This window comes from Xenopus tropicalis, chromosome 1 (assembly GCF_000004195.4).
Source record: "Xenopus tropicalis strain Nigerian chromosome 1, UCB_Xtro_10.0, whole genome shotgun sequence".
Taxonomy (NCBI): domain Eukaryota; kingdom Metazoa; phylum Chordata; class Amphibia; order Anura; family Pipidae; genus Xenopus; species Xenopus tropicalis.
The window spans coordinates 155,753,090-155,778,345 of NC_030677.2; the positions used below are offsets into that span (position 1 = coordinate 155,753,090).

At 39.2% G+C, this 25,256-nt stretch overlaps 1 protein-coding gene across 13 annotated transcripts in view; it reads right to left on the bottom strand.

The window, feature by feature from the left end:
* Nucleotides 1–25,256, bottom strand: part of fbrsl1 (fibrosin-like 1) — a 281,206-nt gene that overhangs the window by 126,052 nt on the left and 129,898 nt on the right. For all 13 annotated transcript variants that reach the window (XM_004910563.4, XM_004910564.4, XM_012969337.3 and 10 more), the window contains 2 exons: nt 21,053–21,154; nt 13,821–13,856 (listed from right to left, as the gene is read on the bottom strand). In XM_004910563.4, the coding sequence (XP_004910620.1) occupies nt 13,821–13,856; nt 21,053–21,154 (138 nt within the window). The remainder of the gene's footprint in view (nt 1–13,820; nt 13,857–21,052; nt 21,155–25,256) is intronic.

Sequence of the window (25,256 nt, forward strand, 5' to 3'; positions counted from 1 at the left end):
CTAGAGCTGAGTTTCTATGGGAACCAGCAATGCTATCTCTTCATTGGCTGCTAGACTGGAGGGTGTGTTCAGTAATCTGAGCTGGGAAGAACTGAGCATGCCCAGGAGCCAAAGTCAATTCCTGAAGGAGGGGGCCAAATGGGAGGAGAAGAAGAAAATCAGTGAAAAAAAGTGATTATGGGAAAGCTGCAGCCTTACCTTTAACCTTTGAACAACCAGAGTGGCAGGTATTGAAAGATTTCAAAGAGACTGTTCACTGATTTTTTTTTTGTGTGGAGTTTACCTGTCCTTGGCACTGCCTGCGCATGTCCCCTATATATTTTTTATTCACGAGACTACACTAGTCTTTGATCTTACCTCACCATGTGTTGCCAGTAAACATGACACCTGGCACTATGGTCCACTGTCAGCTCCAACATCGACTTTAGCAGCACGGAATGCAAGGAATTTAAAAAAAAAATCACCTTTATATTTTTTTTAGAATGTTATCTTTGAATTGTCAGTGTTCCTATTCTGCCTATTTCAAGCCAACAAATGAAAATTATATCTGTTTGTCAGTTACCCAGGCCTAAAAGAAAAAATATCTGAAAATTATTTATACTGTTTTCCCTATCTGTGTTGTACAACAATGTCTAATTAAGCTACACAAGTTCTTATTAATAGCAAAAACAATGCTACTGGATTTTATTAAATGCTTTAGAAAATAATAATACAAAAAAAAAAAAAAATATATATATATATATATACATACACAGATATGGAATCTGTTATGCAAGAACCCATTTTTCAGAAAGCTCTGAATTACAGGAAGGCCATCTCCCACAGAGTCATGGTGTCACTGTCAGAGAAAAATGTATAGGTACAGCATAGCATCCCAGGTATAGCATAGTATCTGTAAAGAACGTTAAACCCTGCTGTTAAAATAGATTTCATTTTATACTGAAGTGTGCTAGCCTGCAAAACAGAAATTTCCAGTAAAAGAAATTCTAAGCAATGTGGCTGTAATCTACACAGTTTTATACAACAGATAATGACTAGCTGACAGTCTAACAAATGCCTTTCTTGGTTTCTCTGTATCTAATTATTATTTTATAGGGTCATTTCTTTTATTTCTATATCTTTTGGACGTTGCACTGAAATAAAAGGAAGTACTAACTACAAAGAGGAGTAAGAAGGGTCTAAATTAAAGGCTTAAGCAAATTAAGTCCAGTAGTGAATGCCCCTGCCTATGCAAAACATGTTCAGCCACTGGAAATAATTCAGCCACAACTAAATCAGAGGCCAAGGACTTCAAACTGCTTTTTACTTGACACACAACTCATGTGTTGCTCTCCCTGCAGTGGTTAACAGTGATTCTTATGTGTTGCTAGCAGCAACTGCCAGAGTCCCAGCATGGGGTGCAGCAGCAGGTTCCTTGCAGAAGTAGGCCCGCACACAGGGACCGACAAATGGGCTTTTCAGCTGGACAGATCTCATAGGAGGGTTTTGACATAAAGAGCCCTTCAGAAAGGGTAAAATTGTCAGTTATTTGATGGACTCATGCTGAGCCATTAGATTCTGTTACTAATTTGTAGTGGATGTAAGACGATGAGCCGCCTGAACACCTGCAAGCAATTCTGCTGTGAATTGTGGGAACGTCTAATTTTCTAAAGGCAAAGAGTGGCTAGGAAAATGATGCTGTTTACAGCTTACAAATGTTTAGAAAAAAATACTACAAGGTTCATTTACTAGGCAAAAAAATGTGTCATGTTTTTTACCCACAATGCAGGATAATTTCCAAAATTCCAGTTTATCTGCAGACTCCCATAATGTAGTGTTCGCTGCAACACAAATGCAATTGGTAATTTGGGTTCACATGCAATCTGTATGCATATTGTGTTTGCATTTGCTTGCATCAATTTATAGACAATCTGCATCACTTCCAGTGTCTAAAATGACTAAATGGCACAACCAGATTGATGAAGTGACCTTTTGGGTCCCTCCATGGACCACTTCAGTGCAGTGCATTCCAAAGCTGCTCTGACCAAAGTTGAAACAGTGGTAGGAATAGCTTGTGTATTTGAAGCCTCAGTTGGATTAGCTGAACCACAAGCTCATGCTTTGCCATAACAAAGCCCTGCCATGCATTTAGAAGAAAGTTGGCTGTTGTGATACTGATTCCCAACCTGTAGGCCTGAGGATGTTGCTAAACTGCACTGCACTGCCCTGAGGCTAGGTCTTAGGCTAATTCTGCAATTATAATGCCATGCATGTTCTAACCATATTTGTTGCTGTTTTTATAAAATACCTTTTAAGTCTTCAGTATATTTGCGGGTAGCCAAGTGTCAGTTGTGTATCTGGTCACTATGGCAGGAAACCAACAGGCCAAACTTACAATTTCACCTTTAAAATGCATGTGCAGATTTTCTTTTCCCTGACGTTGATGATACGCCTGCTGTTTACAGATAATGACAGTTTCAAAGGCTTCTTAGAAAAAATGAAAAAAAAAAAACGGTGTTCTTTTCTGATCCTATCTAACTGTGTGGTGGCCGCCAGATAACCAAGTAATTTCCGTCTCAGTCAGCCTGTGCTTTTCCGCTACACTGCCTTGGGAAACCACAATGTGAAAGACCTAGCCCTTCTACCTTGCCACTTCGATCTGGGTTTCAATCACACAGTAGGTGGGAACACGTTTCAGCCTCGGGTGACTCAATGTGCAGAAAACCTAAGCTTGCCCACAAACAGTATCAAGAGTCTCACCACAGATAATGCCGTGATAAAAGTTACAGCTTGTGACAGAGATGCCTCTTCCTGTGTGAAGACCTGGTAGTTTCTCACCTAAGTGGTGTTAGAAATGCTAAAAGCATATGCTGATACTATTCTAGAAGTGGAACATCACATTACAATCTTTTTATTATGTATTGCTATTGTGTTTCTAACCATAACCAAATAAATTCCAAAGAAATTAATATTTATGACCATTCAAAATCCACACCAAAATAATATACTTAATGTATTCTCTACATATGTGTATGCTCAATCTGCCTTTTTATTCCTCAGAAACATATTTGCTGAACTGCACCTGCCAGTATTCTACAATAGCTGGAACAGAACAGACAGTTATTGTGCAGGCCATTTATAGTGTGTGATTTTTTTTTTACTTCATTCTAAAGTAAGCCCTGGCAGGGAGTTGCTTTCATGGAAAAGCGCCTTTGGAGCAAACGGGGCAAAAGTGATCAGCCAGAAGATGTGTGGAATGCCTGTGGTCTACAGTGAGCGCACAGCTGGAGAAATGACAACTTCCGGAAGACTCTCACCAAAGAAGCAGTAAAGAAACTAAGGAGTGATCCTGTATTGGACATTTCAAAAGAGCGATATTCAAGAAGATACATTCTATGGGGCACATTTACTAATCCACGAACGCTCCGAGTGTTCAATCGGCATATTTTCGGCGACTTTTTCTCGACAAAATTTGTGCAACAAAATCGAATTGTCGTGCCGAGTACAAAAGTTTTGGATTCATTCAAGACTTTCCTTGGGCCAGGTTGGAGCTGCAGAGTGCTATTGATTCCTATGGGAGGCTTCCAAAATCGTGCACAGAAGGATCAAAGTCGGAAAGATTTTCCTGCATTTTACGATCGTTCAGATACGAAAATTTTGTGACTTTCGGATCACCAATACGATATAATCGTGACTAATACTATTTTTTCATAAGCATATTTGTGATATTTGCGATCTTAAGAAATTATCGTATCCAATCCGAATTTTTCCCAATCGGGATTCGAACTCACGTTTTCATGAATGTGCCCCTAAGTGTTAGGCCTTTGCTGAGATCGACTTAAAGAAGAACTATACCCCCAGGCGCTAAAAGCCCCCTCAACTATCACTGGCTTGACCCCCCTCACCTCTCCCTTACTGCATAGTTTCTAAGTTTAAACACTGTCTCTATCGCTAACCCCTAGCTAAAACAGCAGAGAAGCGCAGCAGCATACCTGGCTGACATCTTCCCTGCAACTGAACACACTTTGGGTCTCTACACCAATACCAACCTCCTTGCGCATGCGCAATTGGAGGCATCAGGAAATCTGCTTCAACTGCACACGTGCAAGCAGGGTACATGTCGGCGGTGAGACCCGAAGTGTCTTCAGTTGCTAAGAAGATGTCGGGCAGATACGCTGCTGCACTTCTCCGCTGTTTTAGCTAGGGGTTAGCGATAGGGACAGTGTTTAAACTTAGAAACTATGCGATAAGGGAGAGGTGAGGGGGGTCAAGACAGTTATAGTTAAGGGGGCTTTTAGCGCCCGAGGGTATATTTCTCCTTTAAGGCCTATTTCAATATTACAGTGTAATTAGGGCATGAAGAGTGGAAGACACTGTGATGGTTTCTGATGAAAATAGTAAACCAGGTCCCAAGAGCCGCTTTGCTAAGAGAGGTTGTTGCATAATTTCTTCCCTATTCTTTAGGAAATCTGTATGCTGCATGCTAATTTAGTTTTCATAGCATACCTCCCAACATTTTGAAAACGGAAAGAGGGAAAAAAATTAATTTGGCGCGCAGCGCGGCAAGTTTTTTTGACCATGCCCATTTTTTACGACCACCCCCCTACATACCACTCCCATTTGACTAAATTTGGCAGGTTATTTAAAGTTTGAACACATTTCTGGGGTTTTTGAGGTCCTGTTTTATGTGTTTTTACAGTTTTGCTGAAAAGGTGAAATTGCCCTTTAAGCTGCAAATCTCAGTTCCCCCAAGAGACCTGTTTAGCTTATTAGTTACAATTGTATCTTTTTACCTTTCTGGGCTCTCTGCCAAAAGCCCACTTATTTAATTGAAAGTTTCTAAGTGCAGGTGACACTTGTTAAGATTTCTGGGCTCTCTGCCAAAATTTGTATCTTTTGGGAGATCAAAGGGAAATAAGGGACTTTTCAGTAAGAATCCGGGACTGCGGGTTGAGCTTTCAAAAGAGGGACTGTTCTGCAAAAATCGGGGCAGTTGGGAGGTATGTCTTAGTGAGTACAACTCTTCATGTATACTTGGAACCTCAGTGGGGGCATGGCTCTATAAAGTACCAGGTATTTAGACGACTTTAAACAACAAAGTGACAAGAGGTAAGCACCACAAGAAGTTGCCTATTATTGCCCAGTGTACTACCAACATCGTTATACACAAAACCTATAATGCTCCAATAATAGACAATGCCACAATTCGCCACAATTCTCCACAACAGTAATATAAAATGACCCTGTTATGGCTACCTTGTGCTGTAGTACTGGGGGAAACTAGCACCCTCCACAGTCCATGCACAAACCAGCAAATGGAGACACTCCCTTGGAAATGTTCCCCTGTGGTTTATTAGTCAAAAGTGGAAACAAGTTTTGGGAGCGTGCCCCTTCGTCAGACACCTAACGAGGGGGCACACCTTCCGAAAGCATTTTCCTGGGGATGTTCCCCTGTGGTCTATTAGTCAAACATGGAAACACCTTTGGGAGTTTGCACCTTCAACAGACACCTGACAAAGGTGCCCATCCCCCAAAAGCACTTGCTTCGGGATGTTCCCCTGTGGATTATTAGTCAAAAGTGGAAACGCCTTTTGGGGAGCGTGCACCTGTATCAGATACCTACGAAAGGGCATGTTCCTCTGAAAGCCCCCACTTTGGGACTGTGCCCCTTTGTCAGGTGTCTGACAATAGGGCACGTTGTGTTTCCATTTTTGACTAATCACTAACCACAGGGGAACATACCAGGCAAGTGCTGTCATGTGCTGGTTCTGTTTGTGCATGGACAATTCTCCATAATATACTCTATATAACAACGTTAAATTAGTCTGATTCACTGTGTCTTTCACCAAATTATTACAAAACTCCTACTACACAGAAAAATGTAATGCAAAAGTAAAAATTATGGCCTCTTGAGTCTTAGGACAAGGGCACATGGTGCGTATTTCCGCTTCCCTTAGCCCTGCATTTTTTGGCCAGGCTGAGAGAAGCAAATCCGCTTGCCTAAGCTCCTCTGTGTGCCTGCATTAAAAACTACGGCAACGGTCCCAGTGTGGAAAACGTCCAATTTCAGCCAATCTACTCTGCTCTGTGTGCGCACACTCGGGCAGCTGCCGTAGTTTTTAATGGAGGCATGCAGAGAAGGGTAGGCAAGCGGAGTTGCTTCTCTCAGCCTGGCCGAAAAACAAAAGGGCTAAGAGAAGCGGATATTAGCACCATATGCCCTCACCCTTATAGCATACAAATTACATAAAGCTTTACTGAATTGGAAAATTAATCAATTGGAATGAAGGCTGCAACTCTTTATTTTTAATTTGGAATACAAAATTCTGCACGCATTTCTGTAATGACTGGCACAACAAGAGGTAAAATGGTACCTATACACTGTAATATTTAGAATGAATTATTTTCGTCAGCTGTCATGTTAATCAAGTTGCTAATATACTTGTGAGACTTGATCACACCCCCATTTGCCAGTTTTCATGTCACTGGGTTAAACCTCTACAGTGTTAATAAGGAAAGTATAAATTTACATAGCTGTTACTTGTTAATTCCATTCCAGGCTCTGCGCAAGGAAACCATATAAAGTTATCAGTTTACAAGAACTCAGTCAGGCTTATACTATGAAAATGCACATCCGATCAGTGAAATGTACAACACTGATTTTTAAGTTATGTTGTTGCAAGACGTCAGTTACTGGATTCAATTGATTTAGCCATAATGATAAAAAGGATGACAGCTTCATATTATGGCTAAGTTAATTGTGTCCTACGAGAAAATGTTTGTGATACAAAAACAGAAAATAGTCTCCAAAGAACTGGTTAAATAAGATTGTTGCTTGCAGCTTATTGTGTGTTTGTGTTGTAGTGCATTGCATTTACAATTATAGAACATACTGGCTCTTTTATCCAATAACTGATCTTATTTGCTTGGGGACATGGCTATAATAAAACAGTTACATGGTATAATACAAAATATAATGCATTGTCTGGCTGCAGAAAACTACTTTTTGAATTTGAGATTTGTCAGAAGAATATCCTGTTATCCTCTTGTCTGCATCCAAGCTTAGATCATAACCTCTCCTCCTTCCCCTGCAGCATCTGTACAAAAGCCAAAATCCCCCTGTACTCAATTTTCACATCTCCATAGACAAGTGGCAGATTATTTACGGCTGTTTATTCCTCTGCTGCCACAATGCGAAAGATCCAGTAAGCACACTTATCCCATGTGACAGTGCTTCAAAGAGACAGCTTAGCGCACTCATTCTTTAAAGTATTTGTAGCACATAGAAGAAATCGGATCCTGCGGGATACTGTTTTCTCTGTGGGTTTAGTTGCTGATCACAAGAAAATTCATGCAATATCTAGCCAAGTATCTCCTTTCAGAGGTAAGCACGTGTATAAATGAACTATGCAGTATATCAAAATTGTCAGAAGCTCTTAATAATCAATATATCAGCCTAATTGTGGACAGCAGAAGGCTACCTCACTGTGTTACAATCTGCAACCTTCTAATGACCTTGCCAAACAAGCAAATCTGATTTGACATTCTGGGTCAAATCAAGCTGATACCATCGTTGGCCATAAGGCCAACTATTGGATGATCCACTGGGGCCTACAGAGACCCACCTATGTGTAGATTTGTCATGCAGATTTTCAAACCTGCTCAATTGATATCTGCCAGTTTTGCTAGATATAATACTTAAAATGGTTAAGAGCCTTAGGCAAGTGTCTCTGCTGTATCCCTCTAGTTCAAGCCCTAAAGGTCAGGGCTGTGGAGTCAGTAGATAAATTCTACGACTCCTCCGACATTTAAACTTGCTTTATTTTTTATTTTTTTATTCCCATTTAAAATTAGTAGGAGTCGGTTCATTTTTTGCCAACTCCGACTCCAGGTACCCAAAATTGCCTCCGACTCCTCGACTCCGACTTCACAGCCCTGCTAAAGGTAACATAGTTACATAGGGTTGAAAAAAGACCATCAAGTCCATTAAATTCAACCCTTCCAAGTAAATCCAGCACACACAACCTATACTGACCTATCTATACACTCACATACATAAACCATATATACCAACATCAATAGTAACTGAAGATATTAGTATCACAATAGCCTTGAATACTATACTCATCCAAGCCCCTCTTAAAGGCATTAACAGAATGTGCCATTACAACATCACTAGGAAGGGCATTCCCCAACCTCACTGCCCTCACCGTGAAAAACCACCTACGCTGCTTCAAATGGAAGCTCCATTCCTCTAATCTAAAGGGGAGGCCTCTGGTGCGTTGATTGTTTTTATGAGAAAAAAACACCCCCATCTGCCTATAATCCCCTCTAATGTACATATTCCCTCGGAGGTGCCTTTTTTCCAGAGAAAACAACCCCAACCCTGACAGTCTAACCTCATAGTTTAAATCTTCCATCCCCTTTACCAGTTTAGTTGCACGTCTCTGCAATCTCTCCAGCTCATTAATATCCATCTTAAAGGAGAAGGAAAGGTAAAAACTAAGTAAGCTTTATCAGAAAGGTCTACATAAATACAGCCATAAGCACTCACAGAAAAGCTGCACTGAGTCCTCTATCAAAAAAAAAACAGGATTTCTTATCTGCTTTTTTGTAAACATGTTCTTAGGGTATCTGACTTCCTCTATTTTAGGGCTTCTTCAGGTTTGGGGCATGAGTCTGCTCTGTTCTCTCTTTTCTCCCTTCTCCTGCTCCCCCCTCCCATAAGAATGCGTAAGAATTCATTCCCCCCTTCCTTGGGAATTTGTGATCTGAGCTTCCAATGGCTATAACTGCAGGAAGTTATCAAGACCAAGCTAAAATGGAAGCTTCTATGGGAGGGAGCTTGTAGGGCTTTTTACTCAGGTATAGTAAAGCTTTCTGCTGAATTAATATAACCTTCTAGGTGGCACTAATGTGGCAAATCTATTGGAAGTAATATGCTAAAATGACTTTCCTTCTCCTTTAAGGACTGGAGCCCAAAACTGCACTGCATACTCAAGGTGAGGCCTTACCAGGGACCTATAAAGAGGCAAAACTATGTTCTCATCCCTTGAGTCAATGCCCTTTTTTATACAAGACAGCACTTTATTTGCTTTAGTAGCCACAGAATGACACTGCCTAGGTAACATTAGGAATATTATAAGGTAAATTGTGTCCTACCAAATAGTCAAGGTATAATCCATTATATTATATATATTTATATTATATATTTATAGAAGTAGATTGTGTTCTAACCAATTAGACTAGATAAACCCTGTAGTACTATATGTAAAGAAAGTAGATTGTGTTCTACATAATAACCAAGGTACAGCCTGGGTCAGGTACTATATGTAAAGAAAGCATATTATGTACAGGTATGGGACCTGTAATCCAGAATGCTAGGAACTTGGGGTGTTCTGGATAAGGAGTCTCTTGTTAATTTGAATCTCTATTCCCAAAGGGATTCTGTCATGATTTTTATGGTGTAAGTTTTATTGCTTAACTACACTGTTTACATTGCAAGTAATTCACACTACAATTTGAATTTTTATTCTTGGACCAACAAATGTATTTTTTTTATTTGTAATATTGGTGTTTAGGCAGCCATCTCAGTGCATTGTGCATGATTCTGAGCTTTCAGAAGGAGCAATTCTCATGTCCACCACTAGGTGGGGCTAGTAAGCACCTTTAGCAATGCAAATGTTTTGTGAATTGGTTCTGAACTCTACAATGCTGAAATCCTCTCCAGCCTTAGTAAACCTGCTTTTTGGAAGGGTACGGGGGGCCTGGTCAGAAATCACTGTCCTTCATTGTACTTAATGTATTTAGGACAAAAGTTGCTACAGCTTCTCACAGTATTTAATGTATTTTGGGTGCCCTCTGACTCTCACTGCATTTAATGTATTCTGGGTGGCACTACTTCTGCCCTCCACTGCATAATGTATTTAGGATCTGGAGTTATCGGTTATAGTAGTCAACATATCATTATTTACAAGTGCATACTGGGTGTATATATCCTTTACCGTACAAGCTAATTGAGGCTAATCGGACACGGTGCAGTTTTTTTACAGTGTTGTTAGCTAGAGCAGAAATGCCTATAGTAACCCTAAATTATTGGGATGGAGTATAGGCAGTTCTGCCTGTTCATCCACTTGCTAAAATTCAGGACATTAGCAGCAGCACTACTGGCCCATGAAGGCACTATCAGTTCAGGCAGCAGAGGCATCAGGGAGTTGCTACCTGGCTGCTGGGGGAGAGGGGAAGGGAGTGATATCATTCAGTATGCTGCCTGTGTGCCATACTCTACCTGCCCTATGCTATCTGTGTGTGCTATACCCTGCCTGCCCTATGCTGCCTGTGTGTGCCATACTCTGTCTACCTTATGCTGCCTATGTGTGCCATACTCTGCCTGCCATACACACAGGCAGCATAGGGCTGGCAGTACATACAAGTACATACAGTGACACAATGCTGGCACTGCTCCTACAGTCTGTCTGGGGTGTGAACAATGTGGGGGCTTACAGTCTGACCCTGAGGTGTGAAAAATGCAGGGGGTGAACAATGCAGGGACTAAAAGGTGTGAACATTTCAGGGGATTACATTTTAAACAATACAGGAGTTTACAGCCTGAATCTGACGTGTGAACAATGCAGGGGACAGTTAATGCCAGTACTGATACCATTTAAAGCTTAAACAAAGGTAATCAGTCACAGCAGCAAGATAGGTGGGGGGGGGGGGGGCACAGAGGGTGGTCCCTGGCCACCAGTTGGACTGGACAGCATTGCCTTACAGTAACTGTCATAGATAAATGGTTTTCCGATAGTGGATCCTATACCTATACAATGGCAAAATGTTGGTGGTAGAATGTATAGTATTCAACTGAATAGCCAAGATATGACACATAAACCCACCACCAAAAACCTGCCAGGAAGCTGTAGAAGTCAACAGAAAGAGTATTTTACCAAGCTGTCAATTAAGTTTTCCATGATTGCATTTTTCCACTATTTTGTTGGTCTCTATTACATAATTCTCAATTAACCCATTTGAGATCATTAATTATGTTGGGATTATGTATCCAGCTTTCCTCTGGATACTTGCTTGAGGGGAATTGTACCTTGATCTTCAGTGATCAGCGTATGCACAGTACAACAGGAGTGTCTGTGCACTAGCTGTTGGTCAGAGAGAGGGGCAGACTAAGTTCTGTTACCTAAACAAAACTGGAACTAAATACAGACCTGTAGAAAGGGTAGTGTTTCAAGAAACACATTTGGTACAGTTATGCAGAATATTATGTAATGAAGGTAAACTTTGTTCCAACAAATAGTCAAAGCACAACTTGACATATTATATGTAAAGGAGCTAGACGGCATTCCACTAGCAGCCATGGTACCAATTAGAATAGTATAGTGATGTGAAAAAGTAAATACACCATATGTAAAGCTTTCTATTTTTAAATGTGGAGACATCTTAATTCAAAGGTGATGTAAAAAAAATGTACTTTAAAAAGATTAACATTCCTTCTGTGGAAAAAGTAAGTATACTTAGTACTGATCCCTTTGACAGGAACAACCTCAAGAATGCATTTCAAATAACTGTCTACCAGTCTCTGACATTAAATGGGAGAAAAGTTTTCCCACTCCTCTATGCAGTTGTTTAAAGGAAAAGGAAAGGTTATCAGAAAGTTCTATGTAAATACAGCCATAAACACCCACAGTAATGCTGTTCTGAGTCTGCTGTCAAACAACACAGCATTTTTTCGGTATCATTCACACACAATGTTGAAAGAAGTATCCAAGAGCCCCAAGAGTTTAAACACAAGAGCTATAGATAGTCAAACTGCATGAATCTACATTAGAAAGAGGCTTAAATAATTAGAACTATATGGGAGGTGTGCCACAAGCAGACCTTTGATTTCCAGAAATAATTAGAGAAGAACAGAGGGTAAATTTGCCCATAAACAATTAGCCAAAGACCAGGACTTCAGGATCAATGTGCTCTGGACAGATGAGGCAAAAATAGAGTTATCTGACCACAGATATAATTAGAAAAAACGAAAGACAGCATTTCACCAGAAAAACTTGATACAAACTGTAAAGCATTGTGGGGGAAATGTTACATTTAGGGCACTTTGGTGCATCATGGCCTGGACAGCTCTCCATTATAGAATACACTATGAATTCTTCATTAGACCAAATGGTACTTGAGGATAATCTTCTATCAGAAGACTGAAGCTCAAATGGAAGTGAACCTTGCAACATAACAGCAATAAGGAATGGCCAAACAAAATGCTAAATGGAGGGTTTTAGAATGGCCAAGTCAAATTCCAATCTAAATCTCACTGAGATGCTGAGTGGGGATTTGTAAGGGGCGGTGCATGGAAAAAACTACTTTAATATCACACAGCTGAATGTTATAAAAAGAAAATACTTTGCATGGAGTGTACTTTAATTTCAAATAACTGTATATGTAAAAGAAGCAGACTGTTTAATGAAAAAACATTCTAAGCTCTTTCCATATAGTGTGTTTTTGAAGTCTGGGAGAAAACCTGAGTATTTGGTGGAACGCAAAGATACCAGAGAGCAAGGGTAAAACTTTAGGAGATAGATAAACCTATTAACTAGCCTAAGGGGCGCATTTACTAATCCACGAATCCGAATCACGAATGGGAAAAAATCGTATTGGAAACGAAAATTTTGTAAGATCGCAAATATCACGAAAATGCTTACGAAAAAATCGTATTAGTCATGATAATATCGTATTGGCGATCCGGAAGTCACGAAATTTTCGTACCGAACAATTGTAAACAGCGGTAAAACCTTTTTTCGTGCAAACGTCCAAAAAAGTTGTGCGCCGTACGAAAAAGTTGTGCGTCATACGAAAAAGTCGTGCGGACGCCCGAAAAAACAGCAAAAATACGCTCGGAGCGTTCACATGAACGCTCAAGCGTTCGTGCTTTTGTAAATGTGCCCCTAAGATAGAAAAGTAAAAGTGCTAAAAGGCAGTTAAACATACCTTACATTTAAAAAAAATCTCTTAATAAAGAACTCCTCCTCACTTGTAAACTTAAAACACGGGATGCAGCTGGGGGAAGGGAAGGACTTGTTTATACAGAGCTCTATCTTTTATTTAACAAAAGCGAGTACAGGTGGATGTTGGTAGATGTAACAAGGGTAAAAAAAAACAGTAATTTATATACTGAATTATAAATAAATTCATCATTAAATTGAAAATCGTGTTGGGAATTTTAAAGATATCAATGAATGATCTCAAAGTAACTTTGTTCTCTTATTCTACAAGTTATGGACACTGGTAGCTCTGTGGAAATCTTGGTAAAAACAAAAACATTTGTTATAAACAGGCTGTAATGATCCTACACTTAAACTGACATTTGTTACCAAAGAATTTTTTCTACAGCTGAATGCTTGCACTCTTCTTCTTGAAACATCTTAATGGGTTGTTAGTTAATACTTATCTTGAAAACCAAGAATAGTGTGAAAATCGTGAGCATTAATTTTAACGTTGTGCAGAGGACAATGGAGAACCTTATCTGACATTTTACAGAATAGGAGATATATGTCTAAATACAGCACCATATTCCTTTGAGCATCTTGATATATTATTTTTGTGCTGCTGTTTCTTAGGAACTGTATTTTGGCTTGGAAGAGTCCACCTAGCACACAAAGGTGATGTAAAATATAGATGACAGATCGGACAAATAGTTGAAGCAGATAAAATGTGTAAAGCACGTTGAGTGGTCCAAAGTATGCGACTGTATTTCATACTTGTGGAGACATTCATTGCACACTGTATGAGATTTAAAACATTACAATTCTACAAAGTAAGGTTAATCACAGACTTACCGAGTAGCCATGTCCTGAAAATGTTTGAGCTGAACTCTGTAAAAGAAAAAAAGAAAAGCTTGTCAGCAAAACTAAACTTTTTGTTTCACTTTTCAGTCAGTGATGTATTCTGGCTTACTACTTGACAAAGACAGATTCCCTTAATTTACACTTTGCCTGTAATATCTTTTTGGGTAGGGCCCTCTTTATTACCTTTTCCGCTTAATGTATACACCCATGTATTGTAAAATGCTGTGGAATTTTATAAAAATATGTTATTAATAATAATAATAGCTAATAGGCACTACTTTGATGGTATGACTGGTGCCTAAAAATACACCTGCCTCTGCTTTGGTAGGCCATCAGGCATGTGCGTCATATTCTCAGTGATTTATGGCAACTATAGTATGGAGTGATCTGAAACAATATCTTATAGATTTGTAAATGAGTAAAGACTGGGAATTAAAATGGCTGTAAGCAGTAGAGTTCCTTGATGTAGCTGATGGCACGTGTCTTTCCCATATATTCAGTAAAATAACCATTTAGTTACCTGAACAATACATTTGTTGAAAGTTCCTGCATTTACCTGACATGCACATGACTTCCTAATGTAGGTGCTAAAGTGCCTGCATAGTTACCAATATCAACTAATCAAATATTTGTTTTCATATTCTGACACGTTAAAACTATTTGCTGATTGACTGCTACTGGAAATCTAATGCACTGGTGCAATTTAGCACCTAAGGTGCAGGATCTTAAACTTGGATCTTTCACATTGTGTGTAGGGTAGGGCAAAGGGTTTAGAACATAGTCAAAAATATATATATAAATATACAGTGTAAATATGTAAGATATAAAATGCTCAATTCCATAGTTTTTGTACATAGTTACATCTATACCTGGATAGCATGCTGTGCCTTTTCAGCTCATACTACAATCAAACAATACATCTTTTGTGGCGTTTTTCTCACCAGATTGAAGCCCATATGACACACAGTCAAATGAGAGTTATTTACTAGAGCCACAATTCTGTGCCTTTTTATCCAATCAGAGTTTGTGGTACATCTTCCTATAGATAAAATTGACAAGCACACAGCTGTTTGCTAAATAATAATAACCTTTTCCTTATGTTTTTCCATAGAAGCATAACGGTGTTATTTTACCAGAGCCCCATGCCGAGCAGTCTATCCAGATACTGCAAAATCAGCGATAAAGGGTTAAAGCCAATTGCCGCATACGTGTGAATAATGTGTCTGCATTTCCCATTTTTCCCCAGTGACTCAGAATCGCACTGAGCACCTGCCAACCTTTCCTGCTAAGCCAATAATTGCCAATTTAATCTTTGCCTCTTGGTATCACTCATGTTTAGCCCTTGCTGTGCCCTGCATACATCTTCATTCATCTGGGGGATGCTCTTGACAATTAGAGTGTTAGCTTCAGCTAACTAGGGCAGACTATTCTGAAAAGCTAGGGAGAAAATTATTATTCTATCCTCCTATCATGTAGTGGGTGTTCGGAGAGAAGTCAGGAACCCGTGACAATTACATTGAGTTATTTCTCTTTCCATCTACAACCCTCCCCCATCCTCCCTTCATCTCTGAATATTTCACATTATCACAGCTTTACAACAGCATTCAAATTTTCCATGTTCACAGGGACTGAAGCTTCTATTTAAATGATAATGAGGGGCAATCCATTCAATTGAGCGAGGGAGAAAATCCATTAAAACACAGGCAGTGCTTAAGCTGGGTCATGAAATGAACAAAAAAAAAAGATCATGTTTTCCCCCTACCCATTTACAGCTATTACGCAAGGCATATATAGATTGCTGGATAGCAATGGACATCAAAAACAAAAGTAGCAAATACAACATATTTACACAAGGGTGCCATAAAAAATAATGGAGAAATACCCTACAATAAAAGTGTATTGCAAACCATTTCAGCCTAGATCACTATGAGAAAATGTTGGCCCAATATGTGGAAGAGAGAAGGTAGAAGTTAGTGCAGTTAATGGACCAGCAAGGACAAAATATGGCAATCATTTATATTTACCATTCCTTTTATTTATATCCTGTACATGCAATTTGAATCACAGATTTTATTGACTTATTTATTGCTCAGCCATCTTTTATGTGTTGTCTAAACTAACCTCACTAAGTCTTGTTTAATAGAACCATACATATTCATTACCTGCCCTGAAAATAACAACATATTCATGACCTACCCCTTAAAAAGCCCAGCCAAACAAAATTGCCAGTAATTTTTTTTTATAAAAAATAATAATTAGAAACTGTGCTGAAATTTTAAAATACTACGAATGGTGCCATGTGTAGCCTATTCTCCACTCGTTGAGATTCGGTCAGCAAAGGAAACATGATCTAAGCCATCTGTGCCATCCTTTCAGTTTCATGGTAAAAGTGTAAAACAGCGGTGGATATGGTAGCCTCTCTGGAACCATGTGTACCATTGCCCTACAAGAGTATTACATGTCAATATATTATGGGCAGACAAAACACAATAAGTGCACTGTAGGTAAACAAGAGATGGTAAAGGTATCACAGGCTTAGGATGCTGTATTGGTTTCTCCAGGCCTAACTCTCCTCACATGTCAAAGCACTTATTTTTTTTGGAATGTTCAATTTCACCAGTAGTTATTTGGTGCAAATTCTAGAATAAAAAAAGATGCAAATAAGGAAGCAACCAATGTATTCATTATCTGCAATAACTAAAATGCAGTTGCCATTTCAGAAATACAGGTAAACATCCTTTATTGCTGAAGAATATACCCATGTAAGAGAAAATACAGGGCCTTTCAACATTACAGTCTCATTTTGATTACTATCTTTTCCAAGATGATGACAAGACAACAATCTCCTTACACAGATTATGCTTATGAGTTAAAGGCGTAGAAAGAGCTACCCCTCCTTTCTTCCTTTCCCTCCCATCACTTTTGCCTGTCAGAGCTGTCAACTCAAATACAGCTTTAATCTGCCAGGAGCACTTTTCTCCTGACATTTTTAATAAATACTTTCAGCTCTTAAACACATTTGCTGTAGATATCTCCTTTCCCACCTCCCCCACACAACCTCTTTTCAAGGCAGAATAAAAGGAGAAATACTGTGAGGAGAGGAGAGCTGGGGATCATCCCCACTGTACAGTAAATGATGTGCTAATGCTACACAAAGGTCCTAATAAGGCGACATACACACCTACATTAAAGGACATCATGAGAGCTAAGGCTTACAAACCTTCCACATCATCTCAGTAGCCATTTTCTCATGTAGATATTTCCGCAGTTGGATACTGAGGGCTGCCCACTAAAATAGACTACAATTTTAGCTCACACTAAAATACTATCAACTCCATACCAAGCACCACAGAGGCCCCTTGACCTTTGAATGTACATGCCCATATAATGTGCTATTTTGGATGGACTGTGCATTGTGCAATAATTGCTTCTAGTCATTTTGAACCCTATTTTACTGGCAGCGAGCTAGTTAATATGAAATGTTTTTGTTTTGCAGAGACCTCAGTCTCTGAGTTTACAAGCTGTTTTTTTATTCTAGAAAAAGTCTGTGTTTTCAATTTAATCCTAAATTAGCTGTCCTGTTGAATTTGGCTGCTACAAAAAGCTTTCCTTGTGACAGGCTGTAGTTATGAAGCATATTTTACAGTAGAAGAACGCAACGTGATTCCCACATATAAGCAGAGCAGTTGTCAGAGGGGGATTTTGTGCTCTGCCACTGATATTACGTTGTATTATTATTTATCAACTCTATTGAAAAAGCATTTGCACATACTGCAGCATTGTTTATTACATAGGTGTACATGCTGAACATTACATACAAACATACAATGTTCATGTGAGCTTTGCATAAAGCACCATTTACAGAGCATAGTGAGAATCTACCTCTAGGTGCTATTCCTTATATTAGGGCAGCGACCAATTTCATACATCAAGCAAGGGTCATTTGTGATCCGCAAGTACTGTTGCAGTCACACAACTTCAGACACAGTCTAAAAAAATGTAATTGCACTTGTGCCTAAAGCTGCTCCTTGAACTTTCATATAGTTGAGGTTGGTAGTGCTACTCCTATCTAGCCTTCTCTTGTGCATGCTGATGGCCTATTGATGCAGGGGACCCTGGAGCTACTGCCACTCTTGTGCGCAGACACAATTTTAAAGGAACAGTAACACCAAAAAATGAAAGTGTATAGAAATAATTAATATATTATGTACTATTGCCCTGCACTGGTAAAAGTTGTGTGTTTGATACTGAAACCCTACTACAGTTTATATAAATACCCTGCTGTGTAGCCATTGGGGGCAGCCATTTCAATTGAAAAAAGGAGAAAAGGCACAGGTTACTAAGCAGATAACAGATAAGTAGCATAGATTCCCATTGTATTCACAGTTTATCTGTTATCTTCTTATGTAACCTGTGCCTTTTCTCAATTTAAATGGCTGCCCCCATGGCTACACAACAGCTATTTCTATTAACTACAGTAGTCTTTCTGAAGCAAACACACAACTTTTACCAGTGCAGAGCAACAGTACATTATATTTTAATTATTTTAAAACATTTTTATTTTTTAGTGTTATTGTTCCTTTAACATCAATTTTCAGCACAACTGTGTTTGGTGTGACATGTATTAAAGGAACAGTAACACTAAAAAATAAAAATGTTTTAAAATAATTAAAATATAATGTACTGTTGCCCTGCACTGGTAAAAGTTGCGCGTTTGCTTCAGAAAGACTACTATAGTTAATAGAAATAGCTGCTGTGTAGCCATGGGGGCAGCCATTTAAATTGAAAAAAGGAGAAAAGGCAAAGGTTACATAAGAAGATACCAGATAAACTGTGTAGAATACAATGGGAATCTGCTACTTATCTGTTATCTGCTTAGTAACCTGTGCCTTTTCTCCTTTTTTCAATTTAAATGGCTGCCCCCAGCAGCTACACAGCAGGGTATTTATATAAACTGCAGCAGTGTTTATGAAGAAAACACACAACTTTTAACAGTGCAGAGCAATAGTATATAATATATTAATTATTTTTATACACTTTCATTTTTTGGTGTTACTGTTCCTTTAAACTGTCTGCATTTCCAATAGGTACATCACCATATTGTAGTAGAATTACAATGAAGTTTGGGGAAAAGTAGTTTTGTGGGTGAAAAACATGACAGCGGGTGGGCAAAATTATACTTTTGTATACTCTGCTTGCCTGCACTCCTCTGTGTGCCTGCATTAAAAACTGCACCAACCGCCCAAGTGCAGGCACACTTAGAGAAACAGAACGGCTGAAAAATATGAAAGTGGACGTTTTCCAGGCCAACCTCTGATCTACTCCGTTATGTGTGCATCCCCTTTAAAAAATGCTCTTTATAAAAATAACAAAAGCACCAGAGCCCCCTGAAGCTGCCAACCTAGGAATGGGCCCTCAGGTACCTACATAGAAAAGACTGCACTGCACAGTCAAGGCAGCACACATACATAAAATACAAAATAACAAATAAAACTTTCTTTTTAGTATTGTTAGATGTGTTATTCTTTGGCAGAGCACTCTAGTACTGCAAGAAGAAGGCAGCTGTCTCCTGCTCTTAGTCGGACTTGTCATTAATTTTCTTGCTTATTTTTCCTAAATACATGATTAGTTACAATTCAGCACAAGTGTATGCCGTTACTGTCAGCTTAAAACAAATATTTTTTCTGGAAATAAATTTCATACAAACTGAAGTAATCAAATTAGACAAACAAAACGCAACTGCTGATATGTCCAAAATGGAAATGGTTTTCAGCCACATATGTCACACAGTGTCTGTAATTCTAACATTATGTAATTCTATTTCTATTTTCTATATTGGTGGCCATTTACCAATTCACTGTATACTGTCCAGGCCCTTGACTGCCCACTACTGTGCTGTTCCTGCTGACCCTCTTTGAACACCGGCATCCTATTTGATATGATCCTATTGACATGTCTGTGGTTAATGAGGGCTAGAGGTAGTTATTTTTGAATTCCTGACTTGGTGGCAAGTTTTAGTTAAATAAAAAAAAGATTTACTGCCAAACAAAGCCTTGTGTAAGCGGATAGTGTGCATAGAGGCTACCTAATAGCCAATCTTAGCTATGAACTCCATGAACTTTTATGATGCTTGTGTTGCCCTCCAAGTCTTTTTGAATTTGACTGTGGCTCAAGAGTGAAAGGTTGGGGATCCCTGATGTAGGGGATCAAATTGTATATGGCAGTCTAAACTTTTTTTTTTCAGATTTTGTATCCAGGGCCATAATTTATTTCTGTAAGAGCTGTCAACTGTAAAGAAATGTACGTAGTTGACTTTATGAGGTCTTCTGTGGTTCCTGCTGCCTTTACTGCACCCAGCACTTACAGAGATAAATCTAGCTGAGGAATAACACAGAGGCTAAAAAATCCTCAGCCGCATGAACTAACTTCTGGTTTAGAAGACTGGCTAGGAGGAGATGTGGAGTGTTGCACCTTGGAACTTGCCGATCCTTACTGAGAATAAAGTGTACAACTGGAATCAGAGATTTATAATGGTATTTTTGAAATAGTACTGAATATAATGAACTTTCTGCAGGACAGAGTTGTTATTGGAGCAGGGTAGAATGATTTTTATTACTTTTTTTTTTTAGAGCTCCTTTAAAGGAAAACTATACCCCCAAACAATACAGGTCTTTATAAAAACATATTACAGGGGGACAAAGTGCAATAAATAAAAACATACACATTAACAAAAGGATTAAGTGGCAAATGTTGAGAGACACAATAGGTAGGATGCTCTGTTGGCGAAAGATAAAGAATGGAAATCAGAAAAGTGTTGTGGATTGGGTTTCTTATTGTTTATGTGTGAATTATTGTAGTGTTGGTTGGCCTGGGAGACAGGAGAAATAATAAAGTTATAGTGAAAAAATGTGCAGAATTTCATCCACATGGGTTCTACAGATCTTGTACAAATGTGCAATAAATGTATGTGTATTTAGACAGCGGTGGGGTTATTTGAGCACAGTTCAAGGTTTTCTAAGGGGGCATGAAGTTATAGGTGCTGCCACAGACACAGGAAAAAGAAAATAAGTCAACAGTATTTTAATAAGGACATTTGGCTGAGGATTTGATGAAATAGGTGAATGTGAAACAAAAAGGTGATGATCAGAAATACCGAGCCTGTTAGTCAACAAGTTTAAATTGTGTTTGCAGCATAACTCTAAGAATGATTCACGGGTACTTACATCACTGAGGCAGTCACGTGAACTGCTTCTCCGGGAGCTCATGGCTTCCTTGATGTTGCCATCTTCAATGTTTCGTCCATTCCTGTTTCTGGAAGTCTTGACCTGCACAATAGAGGAAATGGGTTTAGACCAGGTGTTCTGAAACTATTTATGCAGAACAGATGTGCTTATCATTATTAACTCCAGCCATTTGAAACAATGCAACCAAAGTGGGGAAGATGGGGAAAACCAGTGGCCACCAATATAACAGACAGCACATGGAAACCACTTGGGTGCTGTTGCCACTGCTCCCTGAGCCATATTATGGTTCTTTTTCTGTTCCTATGGAAAGTTGTGCTCACAACTACATTTTTAACTATTTGGAAGGAGTGCAATGAGGTTGTGACCACAAAATTCATACAGACAGCAGCAAGAGGTCTTTTGCACTCACCCATTATCTATATATTATATATATATATATATATATATATATATATATATATATAGGACATTAAGACTCAAGCATTAAGATTAAGCTACCAAGGAATGCTCTCCCTCCACATATTACAATATACTTCAAGCTGATCAACTTGTTTTTATTAGACAGATTTTACTGCATTTTTCTTGATTATTTTTGTCCATAGAAACTATTAGGTACAGTGTTTTCATTTTGGGGTCTCTATGTGACAGTTTTTTAATCAAGAGCATATCATGTCGGGAATCAAATTGTTCAGAAGACTTATCACATTCATTTATGAAGAGTTAATTCATTATATAATGAAAGTTAATTTAAAGGTGAACTACCCCTTTAAGATGGGTTGGAAGGGAATGGCTCAGCCTTTTCTTCTCCAGCATGTTTACACCATGTTGGATACTGGCCTTTCACATAAATTCAAAAAGCTTATGTGCTTTTCAGCAGCCAGAATTCAACTCCACTTTGATGCAAAACTGCTGTCTATGATCTGAACAAAATCAATAAGGTCAGCAAATTGCACAGTAGATTTTATAAACCCCAGGCTAGTCAAGAAAAGAACCAAAAAGAAAAAGGTGTTAATTGTTTGATCAGTTTCACTTGATTGCAGTTTGTTGCAGTGCTTTGAGCTTTCCTATACGACAGGAAAACACAGTACATGATAAGCATCGCTTTTCAGATCACAGACAGGCTGCCCTAGCTCATTATTAATAAATATACTTCCATTTATCAAATGATCCCTGTGAACACAGCCGGGAGCCTAGGGCAAAAGGAGACAAATTCTTTTCTTAAGTTGTTCTGAAAGGTGGCAGGCGAAGGAACCCTCACCCCCATTAACCCAGCAGAGTTCACTTGCCCTCACTGGGGTGGGGGTAGGAGATGTTTTTTCTGTTGTAAACTCACTCTGATCTTGTGCCATCTCAATATATTTGTTCATTATCTAGAGCACACAGAGAAGCATTTGGAAATGTACTCAGGGCACAGGCCAAATTGAATCATCTGCTTTCATTTTCTGCACAACCGTAACTGCAGCTGCTGCAAACAGGCTAAACATTTATTGATCTTACAGGCTGTTTATTCTCTGTTTAAAGGCACAGGATCCACTCTTCCATTTTTAGTACACCAGAGGAGGACTGCTGCACTCTAAATACCCTTCTCTATTAGTGACAATGCCAGGCAGGATCCTTGGGGGCATTCATTTTTTTTGTGTAGCCAAGAGATGCCCACCTGACAATGCCAGTCTCTGGTACAGACAATTGTGTAGCAACTTAGTCATTTTGTCAGAGGTTTTTTTTTTTTTTTTGTTCTCTTTAATATGCTGCTTTTGTCTAATACTTTTCACTTTGGGCTGTTGTACAACCTGTCATGTATATCAGCCTTAAAATGAAAAAAGGTCCCATATCCCATAACTACCCTTACACTTCACCAAGCTGCCAATAAACTGGACTCTGTAATAAATATATGTTCTCCTGGAGAAATCCTTCTAATGGCAGCCTCTCCCTACTTCCTTGGGGACCTGTTTGGGTACAGACTGGGGAATACCAAAGAATTTATCTTAGAAGCGCACTGCAAGTATATAAAGCAGGAGGCTAGTGGCACATTAAGGTGGCCATACACGGGCAGATTTAAGTTGGCAATTTGAGTCCTTTAGAGCAATTTGGCAGCTTATCTACCCATGTATGAGGCCCACCCAACTGGCCTCCCCGATCAATATCTGGCAGAAAATCGCCCTAGTGTCGATCGGGCAGGTTTGATTTTCCTGTCGGATTGGGGACCCCATCTGCTCATAGATGCAGTCCTCAGTCCAACCGCTTCTATACCTATCATTGTATTTCGATCGTTTGGCCCTTAGATGGGCTTATCGGGAGGAGAACACCTCATTTGGTGACCTCACCAAACAAGCAGATCTTAACGTGTATGGCCACCTTTAGATGTGCCAGCGGAGAAGAGGCCAATTTGCTTCCCTCTGTCTCTGAACCCTTGATGTTTGCGAAGATTTTAACAAAAAAATGCAAAACTATGCATTTTTTCGCCAAAATGTGCCCCACGTGGGGTGGGCGGGAGCAGATCAATCTTTGGTGTACAAATGTCAGCTTTAGTCTGAGATTGTAGGGCACCATCTGTGGCTTGAAGCCCAACCAAATACTCCATTATCTTTTTCAAAACAAGAACATGATCTTTAATATTCAGAACAATATTTACTGTGTTACTGAGCTCAGGGGCTGACTCACAATATAATGTATATATAGAATATAAATGTCATGAAAAAAGGCTTATTAACACAGATAATTACTGCATGGCAGCTCTGCAATTAGCATCATAATTTAATCAGCCCTGTAGCATCAGCTTATTTGACAGGAAAACATAATTTTCTGCTTGACCCAGGGTCAGAATGGGGGGTGCAAGGTCCACTGGGGCTACCGGCCCTTCAACCCCCAAGGTGCCCCCCGCCGGTCACGTCCCCCGCACCCCCAATACAGGCCACAGAGGTCACCGCCACACATCCTCCCCTGAACGTGCCGGGGCCCACCAGGTTTTCTTCCCGGTATCCTGGTGGCCCAGTCCGACCCTGGCTTGACCCCTAAGCTTAGCTTCTAAACAGCTTCTCAGAGTGCACTGAGCATGTGCAATGTCATTGACATAAGATGGGGAGCTCATGTTCATTTTTTAGGGTTTAGTTTTCCTTTAAATCTTTTAAATGGCAAACTGGCTTCAAAGACCACAGTCCACTGTCATCACAGACATAACTCTAACAGTCAGGTGGAACCCCTGACACTTAAAAGGGCTGCACATATTTTATGTAGGTGAAAGCAAGTTGTAAAGCATTTTTTTAACCTCTATTAATCACAGTTGGTTCTATGAAATACTGCCTATTATGTGTATGTATATAGACATGTTTGACTCCATAAACCCCATAACTTCTGTGCAGGTAGCAAACAAAGAATTCCTTGTGGGGCCCCTAGAATAGAAGCCAACTTTTGAGCATTACTGCTCTAAGATATCAATAACTTGCAAAAACAATTTTGTAACTTCTGTAACAGACAGTTTTTATATCTATGCATTTATGTGAAAGGAACAGGTATAGCTTAAAGCTATCAAAACATACAGTAAAAACCAAAGAAAGGATAGTTGTGGCTGAAATGCAGTTCCCAGAAATAAGCCACCTCTGTATGAATTGCAGTTCAAGGACACAAGCTAATATCCAACCACCACTATTTCCTCACTAAATTACCTTTAATCGCCACTCTGCTATGAGGCAATTTGCCTCATATATACAAATGGACATTTTAATTACAAATATATTAGAGCGTATCACAAAAAGTACATACAAATGAAATTGTCTAAAACTACTCATATTAGATCTTTCCACCTCATTTAAAGTTAGGGAAATGGTATGCAATTTAAATACAAAATGCAACCCAAATAAAAGAAATGTAAATATTTCCTCTAGTAAATTCTATTTTATATTAAAGCACTAATGTCTGCTCTAATGTCATAATTGAATATCTCACAAATAAGTAATAGGACAGGCAGATGCAAATACATGACAACTGCTTTTGTCTAAATAACCTGCAGGTTTGATGGCAGTGGCACATGGGTCCTCTGGTGTTTTGTTTTCTGAACCTTCATGCCCCTCCATAGATAATGGTACAGGGGTACAATACTAATGTGCCAAATAGTGTGAAAATGTGCCAAATAGCTGTCTGAGAATCTGACCTCCTACTAATATTCCTAAGCAGCAGTGCATCCCTA